Source organism: Amphiura filiformis, chromosome 6 (genome assembly GCF_039555335.1).
Source record: "Amphiura filiformis chromosome 6, Afil_fr2py, whole genome shotgun sequence".
Taxonomy (NCBI): Eukaryota; Metazoa; Echinodermata; class Ophiuroidea; order Amphilepidida; family Amphiuridae; genus Amphiura; species Amphiura filiformis.
Window position 1 is genome coordinate 75,786,131 of NC_092633.1, and position 21,934 is coordinate 75,808,064.

A 21,934-nucleotide genomic window follows, 5' to 3' on the forward strand; every position below is an offset into this window, starting at 1 on the left:
TGAACTTCCATTGTTTTTAATACACAGTGTCATGCTCTAGCGAATCCAACTAGATTTTGAATTCAACGGTCTCAAATGTGAAGCTCATCGGTGAGAAAATTTGTGGCTAGACTTCTCAAGCAAGTGTATAGGCTACATTTATGTATATTGTATACTGTGAAGATGCTTTGATTTTACGCACTCGAGGTTCAGAGTCTATAGCTGTTGTTTTTGGTAGATCAGCAATCAATTAACATCTGATGCATGTTAAATATCCTGTTGAGTGTTGATGTATACACTAATCACTGACCTTTGTCTATTGTTATGCATATGTCACAGTCTGGTGGAGTTGATCAATACATTTTAAAATCAACAGATTTAGAAATGTACAACTTTTTATTTTAAAATTAATTTTCTCAGCCAAATGAAAAACATCATTTTTTTCAGTAATGTCAGAATCAGCTCCTAGGATAACCAGGTTAACCTGGTCAATACTGCAGTTAGTTCCCAGGGTTAGTTCCTTGTCTAGGTGAATTTCAAGTTTGCTGAATTATTCCACAAGAACGAAACTGGGACTGCACAGGGGCTGATCGCTAAAAACCAATGCACTAGAGTCTATTGGACACTAATAACAGCTAATTTGTTTGGGAGATCAACAGAGTATATGTGACCCCTAGCACCACCCACACAGTTGACTGATGATGGAATAAGCCAACACTATGACCCTAGGCATCACCCACAATACTGTGACCCTAGCTGTACCACCCACACACTTCATAGGTATATTAAAGCCCACACCTTTTGCTTCAAGCAGTAATCCTGATCCATTATACACCTACATCATAGTATTAGACCCTAAAGATGTGCCTGTGTACATATATTAGTACTCAACCATTTAATGCTTTTTAAGTGTTATGCTGCTTTCAATTTTGTGTAGCTTCATGCATGCTGGCATTATAGACCAAAGGCCCTAAAAAGAACTTGTCAGGGTATGCATCTAGACATTAGAAGGAGGGAATCTTGTTGGGAGCTTTGAAGCATGGCTAGAAAAGAAGAGTACTAAATCTTATCAGTGGTGCTTAAGTTATTTAGATCAAACATCCACAAACAGTGGCACTGCCATTTTGCCAGGCTTTTTTCCCATCCAAGTCCCAAAGTGGACTATTGAAAATTGTAATCATGTATGGGACCAAGCCTCCTGGACCCCCACTGGGCTTTGTATGTGGACTTCATACCCATGACCATATACAATGAGGTGCTTTGTAGTGCATTTTGGTTAGCATTTATTTTGAAGTGGTGCTTCAGCATGAAATCTAAAGAAAGTGCCTGCATGATAGTTGTAAACACATGATAGTTGATACTAATTATACATGTTTTTTTTTAATTTTCAGACCAGATAATCTTCTTCAGAAAGATGTCAAAGCAACCAGCATTCAACCCTAGTTATCCACAACAGGGGAATCCACAACAGCCCCCACCCCCAGGATATGCCCCACCCCCACAAGGGTATGCACCCCCACCTCAAGGATATGCACCTCCTCCTCAAGGACAGGCCCCTCCTCCTTATGCCGCTCCACCACAAGGGTATGCTCCTCCACCCCAGGGTTATGCCCCTCCTCCACAAGGTTATGCCCCTCCACCCCAGGGATATGCACCTCCACCCCAGGGTTATGCACCCCCACCCCAGGGATATGCTCCTCCACCCCAGGGATATGCACCCCCACCCCAGGGATATGCTCCACAGTCAAATGTGACACACGTGCACACAACAACAGTAAGTGTAATTGTCTAACTTGTTTTTGTTACTGCCTTGTCTTATATATCACATTTTATTTTATTTATTTATATTTATATAGAATAGCTATATATATAAAACAGCAAACATTATCACTGAACTTTCAGACGACCCTTACAGAAATTTCTTAGGGTTGCATAGTGCAATAATTTGCTTTTACAACTGATTGGGAAAGCACAAAAGTGCTTAAAATGATGTTGGGAAATAAATTAGGAATTAACAGTTACTGAAGACAGGAGCTTATATTTTTACTGAAGGGCTTTTTTCCCAACCTTGATTTTCAAGATATGTTTATACCTTTCTATGACTTGACATGTCTTTCAATGTGTCAAAGGTTTTTTTTCTTTCATGACTTCCAAAAGTACTTTTTCCAACCCAAAAAGTGCAGAATTTTCCATTTTTGTCTCGCCTGAACTTTGTTCAGGATGGGACTTAGTAATCACTATTTCTGTCTGTCCGTCGTCCGTCCGTCCGTCCGTCCGTGTGTGTGTGTGGATGTGTGTGTGTGTGGATGTATGTGCATGTGTCCGTCCGGAGCTGTATCTGGGGAACCGTAAGACTTACTGGCGACGCTACTTGGTGGGAGGAAGGGTATTCAAGTTTGCTCCGTAACCGTATGTTTTCGGTGAAAAATATGCAAATTAACATAGCTAATTTGCATAATTTATGCAAAAATCAGCGCACATTGATAGCGGAGTTTGTGGACAGACTATCTCAAGATCCGTCGGGCGCATGGTAACGAAACCTGGTGACAGGAATGATACACACCTGCTGATCACCTGATTAGTTTTTCTGCGAAAAGTATGCGCATTTAGTTGTTAATTTGCATAATTTATGCGGAACGATTCTACAAATATGGTTGGAAATCTGAAGAAATCCGCCTTATGGAGCTGTATCTGGGGATCCGTAAGATCCATAAGCCCTAGTCTTTGTCAAAGACCTCGCGATCCTAGGGGGCGAGCGGCGAAGCCGCGAGCTGAGCGCCGAAGGCGCGACAGAGCGCCGAAGGCGCGACAGCGAGCCGTGGCGCTCCCACTACGGTGGTGGTCCAGGCAAAGCCTTGTTGAAAGGCTACATAAGCCCTATGATGATGAAACGTGGTAGGGGGTAGTATGACCAGAGGATCTCAACCCGATTTGATTTTCAGCGCAAAATATGGTAATTAAGTACCTAATTTGCATAATTTATGCATAAAATGCAAAAACCTATTTTCTCGGAGACTAGGGGTCGTACGTTCTTCAAACTTGGTGGGTGGGTGCATCTTCACCTCAGACAGAACAAGTTTGTATTGGTTAGTGCGTGAAGGTCACCCGAGGTCATCCAGGGGTCATCTGAGGTCAAATGACTAAAAACTGTCGTATGGGCACGAAACTTGGTGGGTACGGTCAACATAACGTGGTAGGGGGTAGTATGACCAGAGGATCTCAACCCGATTTGATTTTCAGCGCAAAATATGGTAATTAAGTACCTCGGTTGCATAATTTATGCGTATTTGATGCGTATCAAGCAAAAACCCTTGTGAACAGCTTATCTGGAGATCCGTATGGGGTACAGTGACGTAACTTGGTGAGGAGTAGTGGGGCCAGAGGTTCTTGACCTGATTAGATTTTGAGCGTAAAATATGGTAATTAAGTACCTAATTTGCATAATATAGGGGAAGGTGGGGCATAACGGAACACTTAACTTTGAGGATGCTCTGTGACGTCACCATAAGTAATATGACTGTAAAAAGTATATGTTCAGTTGAAGTTTGTATTTACCTTTAATATACCAGTAACCAATATAACTTGAATCTTACAATTTTTATAAAAATGAAAAATAAAAAAAAAAAAAAAAAAAAATCCGTTTTGCCTCACTATCGGGCAAAACGGAACCCCTATGGGGCAAAGCGGCACCCTGGGTGCAAACTTATATCAGTTGTTCCATCGGTAGGCCCTAGGCCTAGTTATATGTAGGCCTATATTCAGTTACAATATTAAGTGGGCCTACCATCTCTGTGGAGTGAGTGGTTAACTTCTTATAGGCCTAGTAGGCCTATAATATGTATGACCAATATTTGATTAGAAAGAAATATTCAGTAGGCCTACCATCTCTGTGGAGTAAGTGGTTAACTTTTAATCATTAATTCTATCTGTAGGTCTAGTTATATGTCTATGTTTCAATGAAGTGTTTACCATGTTCGAGTAGGCCCCTAGATAACGCCTACATTTCCTTGAGTGAAGACAACTTATGTCCAATTGGGGCAAAACGGAACCCATCTGTGGGACAAAACGCCTGGGGCAAAGCGGAACCCTGTTCCGTTATGCCCCACACCTAGGGTTCCGTTTTGCCCCATACCCGATTTTTTAGAAATAGGTTGCATGCATAATACATCGTAGCATATAGGCCATGCACTTAATACAGCTCATGGCTAGTACCTTCGTGTTTACAATATACACAATTATTTGGGAATCCGATATTAATGAAGTAAAATTTCAGCGCATTAAACATCTACATATCTTACACCAGACGGGTAGTAATTTTTTGACTCGATCTTGCTCGAATGTCAGTGGATTGTTTCAGATAAAATTTTTGTTGTAAATCCTCGTAGCCATACTTGTGTTCCTCAATATAATTTGCATAGGCGGCAGTATTGCCAAGGCCTATTTTTCCAGGTGGTTCCGTTTTGCCCCGGGGGTCCGTTATGCCCCACCTTCCCCTATGCGTAATAAGCAAAATACCTTATGAACAGATTATCTGGAGATCCGTATGGGGTACAGTGACGTTACTTGGTGGGGAGTTGCGTGGCCAGTGGTACTCGACCTGATTAGATTTTCAGCGCAACATACTTTATCCAATTTCGTGAGATCAAAGGTCACATACAAGGTCAAAGGTCAACTGAGGTCACCAAATCTTTTAATAACTAATTTTCAACTGTGCATCACATATCCAACTAACAGCTTGATCGATCATGTAATTAAGGAAATATGACGACTTTAAGATAGTCGCTTTTCATGTAAAGTATAGCAAAGTAGCACTTGCAATGAGTGATAACTCGTAGAGGGAGCATCTGTCTGTTTTGATTTATTTCATGAAATAGTTCTTTGGTATTGCCAAATTTGATTTTTCAGCGCAACATACTTTATCCAATTTCGTGAGGTCAAAGGTCACATACAAGGTCAAAGGTCAACTGAGGTCACCAAATCTTTTAATAATTAACTTTCAACTGTGCATCACATATCCAAATAACAGCTTGATCGGTCATGTAATTAACGAAATATGACGACTTTAAGATAGTCGCTTTCCATGTAAAGTATAGCAAAGTAGCACTTTCAATGAGTGATACAGGCATGAGAATTTTCAGGTTTAAGCCTGAATTCAGGCTTTTTTGTTGTCCAAATTTCCGCACTTTCTTTTAATTTCAGCCCGTTTTTGGCCTTTTTAGCCCAATTTCACGCACTTTTTCAGGCTTTTTCAAACACTTCAGGTTTTTTCATGGATAATCATTCTCATGCCTGGTGATAACTCGTAAAGGAAGCATCTTTCTGTTTTGATTTATTACTTTGATGAAATAGTTGTTTGGTTTTGCCAAATTTTTGGAAGGTCATTACGGGGTCATCCGGGGTCATCTGAGGTCAAGTTATTAAAAACTGTCGTATGGGCATGAAACTTGATGGGTACAGTCAACATTTCAAGCCAAATTTTGGAAGTTCATTTTGGGGTCACCAGGGTCATCTGAGGTCAAATTATTAAAACTGTCTTCTGGGCATGAAACTTGGTGGGTACAGTCAACATTTAAAGCCAAATTTTTGGAAGGTCATTTTGGGGTCACCAGGGGTCATCTGAGGTCAAATTAGTGAAAACTGTCGTATGGGCATGAAACTTGGTGGGTACAGTCAACATTTAAAGCCAAATTTTATTGAAGGTCATTTTGAGATTACCAGGGGTCATCTGAGGTCAAATTAGTAAAAACTGTCGGCTGGGCATTAAACTTAGTGGGTACACAGTCAACATTTAAAGTCAAATTTTGGAAGGTCATTTTGGGGTCACCAGGGTCATCTGAGGTCAAATTAGTAAAACTGTCGTATGGGCATGAAACTTGGTGGGTACAGTCAATATTTAAAACCAAATATTTGGAAGGTAATTTCGGAGTCACCAGGGGTCAACTGAGGTGAAATTAGTGAAAACTGTCGTATGGGCATGAAACTTGGTGGGTACAGTCAACATTTATAGCCACATTTTTGGAAGGTCATTTCGAGGCCACCAGTGGTCATCTGAGGTCAAATTAGTAAAAACTCGTATGGGCATGAAACTTAGCACAAGGGGTACAGTCAACATTTAGAGCCAAAATTTTAGAAGGTCATTTCAGGGCCACCTGGGGTCATCTGAGGTCATATTAGTAAAAACTGTTGCATGGGCATGAAACTTGGTGGGTACAGTACAGTTACCATCAGCCAGATAATCGTGCCCAGCCAATAACCGCCAAATTCATTTACCTCTCTACCAACAGTTATCGCAAAAGCAGGCGGTCACAAAAGCAGGCAGTCACAAGAGCAGGCGAGACTCGTGGTTCGAGAACCGCCTTGTTAATATACCCCTTAATGGAGACCAATTGCAACAACATTTGCAAGTTCAAGGGCAGGATGTAAGTTTAAATCAAGCCAAATTGTGCTTTTTGAGTACACAATAGATTGCTTTTATCCTGAGTCATATTAGAAATTTGACACAACAACTAATTAGTCATGACCACAATGAACTGTCATTCATTGACTTAAGCTGAATTTATACATAGCTGAGCGACGAGCAATTGGTATCTAGCATTGCCAATGAGATGGCAAGCTTAGGAAAAGCGCACTACCTCACTTAAGTCAAATACCAATCGCTCATTGCTCAGCGATGGAGTAAAGTCAGCTTCAGTTTTACAATCATCTAACAATATCATTATATTTTAATTTTGCAGACCGTTCAAGGCCAGCAGTCATCCTCTTTTTCAGTAAGTGTATTTCAGATATTGTAAGCTTTTATTTTTTATTTCTTGCAAAATGAAGTGAATATGAAAGGTATTCTTGTCTGTCATAGTAAAAAAAGAATGTATATCATGTTCAGGCAAACATGGGACATTGGTTCAAATATCCTCTAAATTTTGAGTTGTTATCATTTTTCATAATTGTTTTGTTGTTTATTCAGTTAGGTGGTTTAATGAAGTCTGCAGGCAAACTTGCTACTGGGGCAGCCAACACTGTACAGAAAGAATTTGATTTACATGTATCAAGTCCACTGTTGGTGAGTTTATTAAATCATTAAGGCCAAAAAAGTTTGTCTTTCAAACCTTTTGCAAAATCTAGGTGCTAGCTACTGCTAGTACTAGGTACTAGTGACTGGTTTTGTTTTTAAGAAACAGAAGTGCTGTGCAGGATTTGTGTGTGTGTGTTTTTACTGTTTTATCCCACTTGTACTTGTTTTGTGCCACTATGTTGCCAATACTTTGATTGAAATCAGATTTCTTAAAAATAGTCAAAACTTTGATAAAATAAAATATCATATTGCAGGAGATGTGAGACTGAAATTGATTCTAAAGTAACACAAAATAATCTGTATTTTGCTGATTTTAATGAGGTCTGCTCTTCCCCTGGTGAATGCACAAACACCCCCACACACCAGTGGCGTAGCATCATCGATTTGAAAATTTAGAAAATCTCATAGGAAAATTGCCAAAAAGTGGCCCTCCAATCATGGTTGGTTCCCCCATATGATGACTTATGCTACGCCACTACCACCCCCCCCCCCCACACCCACACACCCACATGTATTAACAGAATCAGAATGTCAATGAACAGTGTTTTCTTCAAACCGTAATGAGTTGTCAATCAAGTACGTTGCAGTATAAAAATAATGAAACACAGGAGACACCAGAGATTGAATTGGGTTGTGAATTTGTGGCATGATGGATGGGTGGAAATGCAACACTGTACAGCTGGATCATAAAGATTTGTATTAATATTTTTGCAGGCAAAATTTGGCAGTGACAACATCTTACAGTTCACCTCATGTGCCAGTAACAGGTTCTTGAGAGTATTACCAAATGGTGGTGTGGATGCTGTTGGTGTGCCTACTGCTGTAGATAGTAAGTACTCAATTGTGCAATTTCATCCAGGGGGAAGTGGATCTTTTTTGACTGGGGTAAAAGCCCAAGATTGGGGCTAAATGCCCCATACCCTCCTGCTGGTGCCGCAACTGATTACAAACATGAGATAGACATCAATATATGTACTTTTCTCCTGGGCTGTGGGGGTTGGACATTGGTCAAGTACCTTCAATGTAGAAGCCAACATACACAATTTGTTCACATAATATGTGGTAATTATTCAATGAATGGCAATTCTTTGGTTGTGATAATGTTTTACAAAATTAATCTTGTGGTTTTTTTATACTATTTTAGCTCAATTTATGATAGTGAATCATGGTAATAACATAGTGAGCATGAGAAATTTGGCAACCCAGAACAAGTTTCTTACCATTGAAAATGGCAGACTGTTGTGCACTGTGAGTATGAACACTTCAAGGAAAAAAAGAAGAAAAAAATAGAAAGGAGAATAAATTGAGAAAGAGAGGGGAAGAGCAAGAAAAGAGATATGAAGAACAAGCAAGAGATTCAACAATAAAAAGGGAAGAGAGAGCAAGAGAATGAGCATTGGCATAGCCCTGTTCGGCCACCAGAGATATACTCTCGTATAGAGGGGGAGGAGAGAGGAAATAGAGAGGGTATATCAAAAGAGGAAGAGAGAAGAAAACATGGAAGATGGAAAAATGAGAGGGAATGGGAAGAAATAGAGAGAGACAAGCTAAATAAAGTTGAAAGTGAACATAGTATATGACAAGAATGAGAAGTAAATGAACAAGTACTTGTCATTTATTTTAAGAAAGAAGAACTATTTTTCCTTCTAGTTTACTAATGATTAATAAGGTCTTTATTTTTTTATAGGGTGCTGGTAATTACCCGTGCAAATTCCGCCTTCATGAGACTTTAAAGGGTTTCGTAACCTTTGAGTCCTTAAAAGAGGCTGGATGCCATATTTCTGTGCTCCCTACTGGTGAAATCAAGAACCCTAAGCTAGCTAAATCAAAGGATGATAGCGCACAGTTCTCTGTCACACTGCTGGTAAGTTTTAGAATTGAATTTGATTGATTTTGTTAATTTATGATTTATGTATCTATTGAAAAAGTACTCACAGCTTTCAGCGTTTGTGCTGATGGTTGACCACATCATCACAAGTGATTTGATCCACTACTTTTCCTGCAAAAGTACTTGTTAAGATTTCCCAGAGGTGACAATGTTATTAAACAGTGGAACGTATATGTGATCGAGAGAAATGAACCCGTCATCACAGTGGATTTGCTTTGGCCCACTTCTTGCGAATTTGCAAAAATGTTAACAGCAAGTTTCGGGGAAAAAGAAGTGGATCAAGCTAGTCACTTGCGATCAAGCTTCCAGCACAGATTGCAGAAGCTAAAGATGTAACTGTGCTTTTTCAATGAAATTTTCAGCAAATTGGAATCAGTTTTAATGGGTAAAAAATAAAATAAAAATTCATTTGATTTTGCTTGACAAAGGATAGATATTGCTTGATCATGTTGTGATGTATTATGTCTTAGCTAGTCACCATTCCAGCTTCTATTTTGGATTAGGAAACAGGAAAAATAAAATACCTTTGACATGCCTTTGAAATACCGAAAAGTGGAAATTCTATATCAATACACAATGTTATGAGTCTAATTTTTTTTTGCCAATTATAAGCCAAACAAACTTATAGAGCTTGATCTCATTTGGATGAGAAAGCTGGTTAATAGAATCAAAACAGTAAGAGATATACACCAAGACTAGCTATTATACAACTAAAAATGCTGCTGTGTTTTATCATTTCATTGTTTTACTTTCTATCAAAATGCTTACTAAAATGTGTAATTCTGTTTTCTTTAATATGCAGTATTCTCGTATAAATACTGGGCCAGCAGTTCAACAGACACATACAGTGTACCAAACTACTGGGCAACCAGCTCAACAGACGCACACAGTGTATAAAACTACCGTCATTCGCAAGTAAGAAATGTGACCTAATCACATTGTGAGCAGCGTGGCTGTTAAAATTTACAACTTATATTAATCAAGAAGGAAGGTGATGAATCGGTGTTATAATTATCTATTTGTTATTAGTTTGTAATCGGATTCAATATAAAATCACTGCCTATTGATATTGTAAATTGCACACACAGAGTATTGTTACACACACAGGAAATTTCTTGCAGAAAATTTGGAAATTTAAAGGAAGCATCCTATGGATGGATAAATTTGTACAAGATTTTTTGATACCACAATTGGCAAAATTACTTCTTTCCCTTCAATTATGCCCCTTTGAATGACAAAGGCAACATTTCAATTGAATTTTCCATCATACATATCAATTATTAAACATAGTGCAGTGCCACTTAAATGCTCATGCTGCAGTGAGCCCATTTGAAAAAAGTTGGGAATGAATTTTGAGGAATAATTGGCTGAATTTTTCATTTTTAAAATGTTCTATTCATTCCTATCAAGGCCCATAATTGAGTCAAATCAAGTTGTATTTAATTGAATATTAAGTGTCAATTTAAGAGAATGACTCTTATTTAAGTATGACTCTTATTTAAGTGTAAGGTGATACCTGTTGTGCTGAGTTAGTAGCCCTGTTAGTAGAGTGTAATATATGGAATCATCACCTATGACGGTAATTTGACAAAATTTGACAATTTGACGCAAGTAGTTAAATTAAAAGTGTATTTTGTGCAAAAACAGAAAGTACTATTTTTCATGTGGTTCTTGCCTCATGAGGTATGCTGCACTGTAATGTTAGGAATAGCCTCCTCTTTTCACCAAAGGAAAAGTGACCTTGTTTTCATTAAGTATTTGCTTTGAGGCAGGCAGACTGTTCGAAGTCATAATATACTATCTTTTGGAATGAATTTGGTTAATTTATTTCAATCCTGATTTGGCATATTTATAATGTTTACACATAATATCCAACTTACAAAATACTTGAAGGCAGCCAAAAGTGTTACAGAGCAAATTTTGAATTGATCAATTTTAAATAAAAAACATAAAACCCCCATAGTGTCACAGTTATGTGGCCAATATAGTAAATGTTTGCCCTCCTCCAATTTACTTCATTATTTAGGCTTTAAATGGACAAACCCCTTCTTGACAGTTGTTAATGATAATTATTTCATCAATTTTGGCAAAAAATTACCAAATTAAAATTTGACTGAAATTGTATATTATGGCTTTAATGTACGCTGAGTGCAGAAAGTTATCTTGGTCCACTAATTCATAATAATTTGGTATACATATTTTATGTGAGCTAGAACAATACATGTAGTATAAAACTTGACTGGGGCCTTATTTGAACACTGTGTGTATATAATTATTTGGTGTTTTGTTTATATCTTAAATATATGGTGTCTTATAATATTCACCTTAAAGTAGAAGGATGTTTAGAATGTATATCGTCAGCCTGCTACGCTAAATGCCTAAGAGATGTATTCCACAAGTTAATGAAGAATGCGGCTGGAAATTTGATGAATTATGGGTTTATTACTCAGAAAATCAAAATTGCAAATGAGAAACATGTAAGAATGACTTGGGCATTTAGCGTAGCATGCTGACGATATAGTACATTAGGTCAATGAAATAAGCTTTCCTATAATGGAAATATAATTATCATTGTTATATACAACTCAAAATATTATACATCTATTATAACTATATTCTTTCATATAGAATTAAAATTGCATTTTTTTACAACTATAAAGCAACTCTTTATTTTTTTAGATATAATTTATTTGAAAAGAATCACATTTCATTTTGAATATTTTGTGAATGTTATAACCTATGAGAAGAATATTCAGGAGCTTGGAACAATGTTGTTGCTTAGTATCTGGGCTTAGTATATTAATGCAACCAAAATTATCTTGTTTTTATTAGGCCAAACCATGTTTGTTTCCTGTAGCAGGTCTAATAAGTCAACGCGAAATGCATTTTTTTTTCCAGTTTTTTTTCCATGCCTTGAAACAAAAAAATAAAACTTTTTTAAAGCAAATTGGAATGGGAATTTACAGTGGGTCTCTCCTACACCCACAAAAAAAATCATATTTCTTAATATTCAAGAATATTTGTGATCCCCTTTCAACCAGCAGATTAAAAAAGGTATTTAAAAAAATGTGTGATGTTTTCTACAGTAGTTTTTCATAACGCTCGTTTCAACAAATAAGGTCTCATATCAGAGCTCAAGAATACAGGCATTGGCTGTTTGTTTTAATTTTGACATATTTTTCCTTATTTAGGATATACAGGGGTGAACACAACTGGTACCTGAATTCTTTGGCTTACTGTATGTTATGACCATACATTTACATACCTTTGTACCGCTCATATTTAAAGACATCGATTATCATTGCTTGCCAGCCTTCACCGCAGTATTATGGAGATAATACTAAATGCCTCAAAAATGCATTATGGCAGAACTCCCTAAGTGTTATGCAAATGGGTGTGATAGTCTGATGTCTATTCACTGCCATAGTGCATGTTAGTAACCATTGGTTACTGGTTCAAGGCTGGGCTCATACACCTGTTCTGAATTATGATATGCCATAGGCTTTGTGTTGTGATCATTTGGATCAGTGGTTCAAAACAAAGAAAGCGTGAGCCAGTTGACCTAGCAACGGTCATATTCTAATGTACACTACACCAGCGAATATATATCCCTATTCTAAAATAATAGTTTTATTTTTCAATAAAAAGCAGAATAATTTTGTAATTACACCAACTCAATTTGTCCTATCCATTAATTAAATTAAAATTTAGTGAATATCTGGAAAAGGGGTGACAATCCCGCTTGTTTTCTGAAACGAGAGCAATTGTAAGTATTATTAGTTTAAAGGCTGCAATATTACTTTTAGGGTGCTTTTTAAAATGTCTTTTGTGTTTGATCAAATTAGTAGCACAAATGCTTATTATATTCTTGCCAGCTGGTGTAAATATTCCTGTTATATTCTTTGACATAGATGAGGAACAATAAAATTCTACTATTAAAGTAAAAAGTAAAAAAAAAAAGTTGCATACTTTTCTGTTAAGTTATTAATGGTGTGTTTGAAGCCTGTAGTGTTGCACTGAGTTAGGGCTTTCAAAACTTACTTCCCAAGGTTTGAGGTCTTGGCATCTTTTGAATAGAGGTTATCCGTGTTCTATAAGCTGCATTTCACAACACCGGTTTATAGCACAAAATACCCCGATGATAACCACTGCTATGACGCAATCACCCCAAGTGAAGTCCTATACCGTAAACGTTCGCCTAATGGCGCACTGGGCTCCTTTACCTTGGGGGTAAATTTCATGTGCAAATAGAGAGCTCCCTCCTCTAAAAAATCCCAACAAGAATTAAGGGTACATGCCCTTATTTGCTGGTGGAATTTTTATGTCAAGGGAGCCCATAGCGCCATTAGACGAACGTTAACAGTATGTGCATCAAAGGTCAGCAAAACCACCATGGCTACCGGTCGGTGATTCTATGCTTGGCATGTGAGGGGTCTACGGTTCGAATCCCGGGGTTACTAAGTGACTTCTTTGTTCATCTTTTCACCTTTTTTGTTTCAATAGCAAAAGGCAGTGTTCAGTGTTAGGGTTAAGGAAAGAGTTGGGAAATCTTTCTTGCCACCTCTGCTATTCTTCATACCAACTTTATTCTTCATATTTAAGAAATAAAGGGTAATGCATGATCCTTTACACGAAAATAATGTGTCCGAGACAGTAAAAACGTAAATAATGGGTGAGGCGCAGCCGATCCCATTATTTAAAGGTTTTTACTGCCGAGGAAACATTATTTTCGTGTAAAGGATAATGATGCACCCTTTATTTCTATTCTATTACCACAAAATAGTGTGATTTAAAGAGAAAATATCACATTGCCCAAATATTTCAAGTTGTTTACATCAAGGTGGAGCGCCTACGCGTAGCCAAAGCATATGCACATTCCAATAACACAACCTAACATTCCATTCTCCCCTATAAGCAGGTATGCACATACAATAACACACTGGCATTCCATTCTCCCCCACATAAGCAGGTGTGCTGTGCGCTTTACTGTGCACTGTGATGATAGAAGAACATAAAGTTCGTTGCCCTGGCCACTTTATCGCTAATTAATGGTCTTTCGCGTGACGCGTTTCAACAAATCACAGTGTGCGATTTTGAATAATGGGTCGTGGGGGTAATAGAATTAAATATAAAAGAATAAAATTGGTGAGAAGACTATAGAGGAAGTATACCCCAAATATTTCTTTCTTCAATAATTACAAATGTTGAATAGATTATAAATAGCAGGAGTGCACAGTGCTTGTTGGCCATATCCCCAATCGTCCCATCTGGCCTGATTGCTTAATCACCTAAAAATTGTATATTCACACACAGAATCTTTGGCTGGGCAACATTCACATTCCTGATCTTTTGCTCTACACTCGAGGGGTTGGTGGTTCAAAACCGTTGCAGAGAAAACAACTTTTCTCTTCATCCTTTTTTTCTTCCATCTTTCTTTCCTTTCGCCAATAAGCATTAGGGAATTTGGGTTAAAAATGATTATGGAAGGGATTCCCTCTGGAACATTTACTTTCAAAAAGGAATGACACATAAAACCCAAAATAAAGACACAGACAACTCTGATTTCATAATATTTCTCTTAATTGCTATATTATTTTCTAGTACTTTGGAATAAAATCTTGCCATCTATAAAGAGAAATACATTATACTTTTTGTAAGCTTCCTTTGATCTAAAACAATGGGAAAATGTGGTCCATACTATCACATTTCTGGTTTTGTTCTCTAAATTTAGTTAGAAATTTACAATGCTCTCATTTTGTTGATATATTTATAAATATACATTTATTATAAAATTAAAAGGAATCATCTAAACATATAAATGTGATCATTGCTTACGACCTTTGAACCTTTAACTTCACTGATCAGTACCAAAGAGGCATTTGAAAATACTTCTCACTCGTCATAGGCAAACCAAACTTGATTCTCCATCACAGCTGCACCATTTGTATGTTATGTACATTGGTAGATTAGAGTTAGATCACAGTTCAGTTTGATTCATGCCAAAGACACAATTTTGGCCAGAACTTCCTGTATATCACAGATGAATAATAAATAGACCATGTTACATATCAAAACAAACCTGTTCATATTCATATGGACAGCTCAAATTTCCACATGACAATCGATACTAACACACCCAAGATTTTGGTTGCACTTTCTTGCAATGTCGTAGAGACACAAATAGCTGTGCATATATAGCCTTTTCTTCATGTTTATTTAAAACAGAAGTGAAGAGAAAAGTTACCAAATATCTTATGACGTCCCTAGAGCCAAAATCCGAGTGACTTGCCTGATTGGGACTGATCAATATGAAATCAACAAGTAATATCAATGTCAATTTATGAAAACAAGATGAAACATGTAAAAATTGCCCTGGTGGTGCTACGGTTAAAATTTGCAAGATACCATCAGACCAAACCCAACATGGACCGTAAATCATGTTTCTTGATAAAAACCACATACAATGCCCTTTTGTCATTGTTGAAAATCCAGAATACATGAAAGCTGGAATTTTCATAATTGCACTCATCCACTATTAACAATCACAACCTCCTATGAAATGTAACAAATCCTCTCTCTCTCTCTCTCATTCAATAAAATAATCTAATGTGAAATCTGTACTGTACTCTCAAAGGGTTATAGTAAAGAACTCATTTCCACCTTGGGGAAAAAATAAAGCACCAATAAAATAAGGGGAAATAGATAGTGGACATAATTGACATTGATATTATCCACTGAACTTGACCCTACTGCTTCTCATCCATCCACAATTAAAACTTATAATACCACTTGCTTCTTCCATTCCCTCAATTTCTGACATATATTAATACGCACACATTGTGTGGTAAACAGTTTTTAGTAACAGAGGTGGATTTCACTAGCATTACCAGTAATCTTGAACTATCGTAACTTGGATGTGTTTTCCGTTACTTAGGCGTATCAATAGACCTTTTCAAATACAAGTTTTCTAAAGCCAACTGCCATTTGTTTATGATGACCTAGCTGTTGGGCACAGCACTTATGCTAGTTGCACTTTGCGTAATGCGTGTCACTGGCAAGCGTTTATGTGAATTTACGCGAGCGTAAGGATGCTTGCGTATGCCTTATTATGCTGCATAAGCACATAGTGACTTTGTTTTCAGGACAGGTCTGATGTTGATTTGAAAAGGTCTATTGCATCTCTTGTGAAATAGAATTTACGATACAAACCAATTTGTAAGCAAATGTCTAAGATGTATTGTAATAATTAGTGAAATCCACTCCTATACATGCACAATTTGAATTGAAACTTTCAGTTAACAGCTTCAATTAGACTGATTTATGTTATCTCTCACAGCCTTTCATCAAAGCATTAGCCAGAGAGGTGTCTTTAGGGTGTCCAAAATGGTCAAAAATACCATATCCTACAAAATCAGGGTTTCCACTTCCTATTCACTTCCAATTTTAGGGTGTCCAAATGCCACCTGGACACCCCTCTGGCTAATGCCTTGCCTATCATACCATATTGGTAGGATGTACACCCCTCTCCTGTTCAATCTATACTATATGCACCTATACACCCCAATGAATGTCAATATTTAGTGTACACACATCTTGCTCCAATCGTGTACATAACTTGGATATCTAATCTTTTTGTACTCGTCGACACCATGCCATACATCCATGCAAATTCTGGAGTGACTTCACAAGTTCTTTTAATTTGCCTAATGTCAACAATGAACATTTTACTTCAGTATCAAAAGATGTCCATCCTAAAGATTGCAGGTATATATTTAATATGAATATTATATCAATACTGAACCCATTATTACTGTTCCAGCATCATGTCTCAATGCCAGCTATATGCTAAACACAGTCCAAATGTTGAGAAAATGCTTTTCTATTACAGTCATTTCCAAAATCCTTCAGAGTTTCTTGTGCCAATGAGAGTGATGTACCTGGGCTGTCTGTTAACCCTGATTGCTGTTCATGTACAACTGTGTTGATTGTACATACAAGTCGTTCATTACACCTTTAAGTCATTTAATCATGAGGATTATCCCAATGTTGATCTCCACAGGATTTTGAAAATGCCTGAAATAATTTTGCTTCTTTTGCAATTTCGTCAACCACTTGCCCGTTCAACCATTATTTTCTGAATATGTCATAGTATTTGACTCAAATAAACAACTTATTTGACATTAACTATGCCTACTATAGATATGTCAAATGACAAAAATTCTCACCGACCTAAGATTTTTCCTAATGGGAGCAAATGTATAAACTCTATGGTAAGTAGGGACTTGATTACGCATTGTGGCAGGCCTAGAGGTTACAATTTCAAAGACACTTCTGATTTTAAGCCCTGATTAGGAAATAATAAAGAAATATATAAAATATGATTTGAAACATTCAAATTGATGTTTATAATGACAATGGTATTGCTTCTAAAACTAAATCACCAAGAAGATTGATTAAAAGTACGTACCCACTTACTGTAATAACAAACCATACAATATGACAAATTTATACCACATATTTAACCAAATGGAGCAAAAACATTAAATTTGATATAACTTTCTATTTGATAGGGACAATAAAGCAATAACTTCAAGACTATTAAATGTTTTTTCTTCTTCAGTTGCATCATTTCATTTAAAAATTGTCATAAGATTTGCATCAAGTCTACCTTTAAGACAATACCTCTCATTCTAATACTCAAATACTTCATGAAGAGACTTATAAATTCAAATTCTTGAGCATTGAAGCTACACATGGACTAGGATTGCTACATGACTGTTTGTCATGTTGCATTTTTGCTTATGCTTCTTACCTCAAAACCACTTTAAAGATATCAAACATGACCAAAAAAGACAAAACAAACCTGAAATTTCTGTCAAAATCGGTTTTTACTTTCATACAGCTGAAAAAAATCCCCAAAATGTGAAATTTGGGTCAGGCCTGTAGAACTTATTTTCTCATTGCCTTACAGCTGTGCATATTTCCTTCCAGGACTTCCCTTAAAGATAAACTTCATACCAATATCTAACTGACACTATAGTGCATATCCATATTTAGAACTAAGAAATATACATGTACAATAAATTGAATCTGCCTAAAATATGTTCTCTCTATACAAGTATTGCTTCACATCAATATTACTACTAGACCGGTGATTTGATGAGGACAGTGTATATGGAAACACTCAATATATGGGAGTATAATAGATTACATGTCAAATGTAAAAGCACACACTCCAAGTAGCTCCCACAAATATATTCCTTCTGTGTATAGGTCAACCTAAGGAAGCTTCAAATTGCCAGTTGCAAAATGGCAAAACACACATAAGATTTGTGAGAAAATGCACGCTTATACATAATATACTATAAGTATTTTGGCTCTTGCCTGTATACCTGGTATATGATGAGTCTTCAAACCACCACTATACCTAATGTCGCTTTGAGTTTGGTGGTGACATTAAAATGTGTCTCTTTATGTAGGAGCACAGGCCCATTGTGCCGCCCTTACATGCGAGGGTATTCGCCATAGAAGTAGTGATGTAATAGCAATGGGTTTATACTATTTTTTAATGTGTTGCCCCGCACTAGACGTTACGTCCATCCTCTGCATTGTATATAGATTATCTAAGAACAGGGATAAAGACCTGATCACAATTCTATAGAATTTTTACATCATGCTGATCACTCGCACCTGTAAGATTAGTGTCTTTGAAAAGAGCGGTATCAGTCAATCTATCATTGCACACATACACAGGTGATAAGTGCATCCTGCTTATATGCTCATAGCGCGGGACAATACATTAAAAAAATAGTGTAAACCCATTGCTATGGTAATTAATCCTGTTGCATCACTACTTCTATGGAAAACTGACAGCCCTGATGTTGGTTATCTTATGAAATATTTACCAAACAAGTTTAAAATCTTTCATTTTAAAGCTTTTTCTTTGGCTTTATACAAGTGTTTCCATCCTCTTCTACACAATCTCCAACAAATCACCTTATAGTATGTCTACTCTAAGCAACTCAGTGATGTCAACATGTTGAAGCAGCCGTTTACCGCATATATCATATATCTATGCGGCGTAATGTGTATACACACATATGCGCTTTAAACAAATGCTAGTGATTTGAAGCTTCGCCCAATGACGTCCCTGACTCGCAGAGAGTGAAAATACTATAGAAAGCTGGATTTATATTTTTATTAATTTAACTGAGCTAATAATTCTCTGAGTTTCTAGTCACTATGACACCGAGAATGGGAAATTCATTTATAATATAATAATAGGTATTTTCAAAATGTTCTTTTCAAGTTCTTGTAACAGTCCGGAAAATATCTATTGCCCACCAGATTTACAATGTGTACTATTTTACACAATGTACCAAAGTCTTATTTTAAATAATATTGACTATTTCATTAATTCCCTAAAAAGCGAGTTCATTTGTATGTTGCTTAGCAGTGCTATGATATTACAACTATAATCATTTCTTATCAATGGATCTTATTGGACTTCAAAATAAACAATTTTTGCAAAATGTGGATAAATATTGTCTTTCAAGATATACCTGTGTAATACGAAGTAATTATAACTTAAAATACATTGTTTATGATTCATAAAGCATTTTTGTTGTGTATTAACACAGCAAATTTAAGCAAATTTGTACATATAAGTGCCATGTTCAAAGAGAGGGCCAGATTAGGCATGGTGTCTTACTACACTGTACTTGCAGACAAGTTGAAACAACTTGGACACTACAAGAATTTAAATAACACAAAATAAGACTGCAACATTAAGGTACGGTTGACTCCTTTTTAACAATTGTTTACATAATATGAAACTTGTATTGTTTCTTTGATGAAAACGGTGCCCAGGAGTTGTATTGTGGTACCGTACTTGAATTATGCTAAAAATGGGACATTTAATTTGGTTTAATTCTTATTTTTATTTCACAAATAACAAAAGTTATTGTGCTGTATGATGGCACACTCATGTGAGACAAGGATCACTTAGTTTGTTGAAACTGCTCTATGCAATGCAATACACTATGCACACAATAGGACTATTCCAGTTGAAATCCATACACCCGTATGGAAGACATGACCTAAAATCTACACAGGGGGCTATATTTCAAATAATAGTCACCCAATCAGATAACCCCATTTGAAATTCACACTCCGTGTGTGGGAGATCAAGGTCATGGATTTCAACTGGAATAGCACAAAGCACTCAACAGATTATGGCTAAATGCAAAATCACATTACACATGTGCAACAGATGATTTTATGCACCTAAAAAATTTGAGTGCACCTGGCTCTTGCAAAACAATCCACACAAGTAATACACAACCATTGTACAGTTTACCCCCCTATTGTCACTATTGGCTGAGTGCAACATATATATATGTGTGTATATTTGACAGCACTTCTGGGAATTACAAGGAGTGAGTTGTACCTTAAACATTATCTGTGTAGATTTCAGTAACACTGATTAAACTAAACCATCCAATTACTGTATTACTTCAACATTGGGCTATACCAGTTGAAAGCCATACACCCCATATGGAAACTGCCTTAATCTTCCACACAGGTGGTGTAGATTTCAGATGGATTCACCCATTTAGGTAACCCCAATTTGAAATTCATACTCCCTGTGTAGAAGATTAAGGTTATATCTTCCAATATTTCCATATATAGGGAGTGTATGAATTTCAACTGGAATAGCAGATTTAATTAAAATAAACACAAGTTTTAAGCTTTATTGCAATTTATATTTGCAAAGTACAAAGATAAAATACTCTTTAGTGTTCATCCTGAAATTGAACAGACAAATTGTGGCTATCATTCTGCTCAAAGTGATGAAATATTGCTCTGCATAAACAGCCAACACCGTATCTGCATACCAGATGCTGATACTAAGTGTCTGTCCAATTACTGGACATTTTAATAACCCTAGGACAACAGTATTACCAGCTACTGTTTTACAAATGAACCTACAAATAATATATAATGTGTGTATATATTTGAATATATATATGTTTTACCTCCCATGCATTCAACATTGAAACATAATAACAGGTTGACATACCTATCAATGTTGATTTCATGGTTTCATTGATAATTAGATATCAGCAATGGCACTCACCTAAAGGGTACAATAAATTAATGTATTCACGTTATTTTCTTTTGAATTCCATTGACTGTGTGTAACCAATTCTTGTGGGTTTTTTTCACTTGGAAGGATGATGAGCATTTGCTGAACTTGTTTCTACGGCGGCACCTGTTGGCCTCTGTAGCTGCAATAGATTAGGTTGGTGAATGGCTGTAATGCTTCCTTGCACAGCACTCACTACTTGGGTTGTTGCTACTGTTCCTAACTGGGGCTGTTGCGTCACTAAGTTTCCTGCTACGCTTTGTGTTGCCGGGTGTGGAGCTGCAAGTGGTGACATTGGTGTTGGGTAGACAAAATAGGCTTGTCGAGATCCCATTGCGGTCGGGGTGACCTGCACCAGTGGCGATTGCGGAGTTACCTGCTGGTTCGTAGTCGTCTGCCGTGCTAACGGTGACATCGGTTTTGTATTACTAGCTAAATGAGGGGAATACTGAAATTTAGTCATGGTCGGTGAAGCTTGAGCAGGTGACGGTGAACCCGACTTGACCATAGGAGAAGTGGGTGGTGTGGGAGTTAAAGTAAACTTAGCCGTCATACTTGATTGCGGACCAGATATAGTCATACTAGTTGTTGTAAATGTTAGTCTAGAAGTTGCAGAGGGTGATGAGGGTAGTTTGCCCAGTTTTAATGAACTCAATGTCCTTGGTGATAATGGCAGGGGGCTGCTGGGTGATGGCAGACCACCTTCAAGTCCTTCTGCCTCGTCCTCTCGGGATTGTTGCATGATCTTTTGGCGGACTTCTCGAATCTTAAGCTGGAGACATGACTTCGCTGGGAAGATGTCTTGGTGCTGCGCTTGAAATGATGCTGTTGCTGATGCTGTTGAAAGAAA

General features: G+C 37.0%; 2 protein-coding genes across 2 annotated transcripts in view; one reads left to right on the plus strand and one right to left on the minus strand.

The window, feature by feature from the left end:
- The first annotated feature begins 1,374 nt into the window (after nt 1-1,374).
- On the plus strand, nt 1,375-9,984 carry LOC140156052 (uncharacterized). The gene is made up of 7 exons (XM_072179164.1): nt 1,375-1,753; nt 6,714-6,746; nt 6,941-7,036; nt 7,763-7,877; nt 8,193-8,296; nt 8,736-8,912; nt 9,739-9,984. The coding sequence occupies exons 1-7, from the start codon at nt 1,394-1,396 to the stop codon at nt 9,853-9,855; spliced, it is 1,002 nt and encodes a 333-aa protein (XP_072035265.1). The 5' UTR covers nt 1,375-1,393; the 3' UTR covers nt 9,856-9,984.
- A 4,511-nt stretch (nt 9,985-14,495) lies between these two features.
- The window catches only part of LOC140156053 (protein capicua homolog), a 48,456-nt gene continuing 41,017 nt past the window's right edge, over nt 14,496-21,934 (minus strand). Inside the window, 1 exon segment of the mRNA XM_072179165.1 lies at nt 14,496-21,921. Within this exon segment, the coding sequence (XP_072035266.1) occupies nt 21,161-21,921 (761 nt within the window). The 3' untranslated portion in view covers nt 14,496-21,160.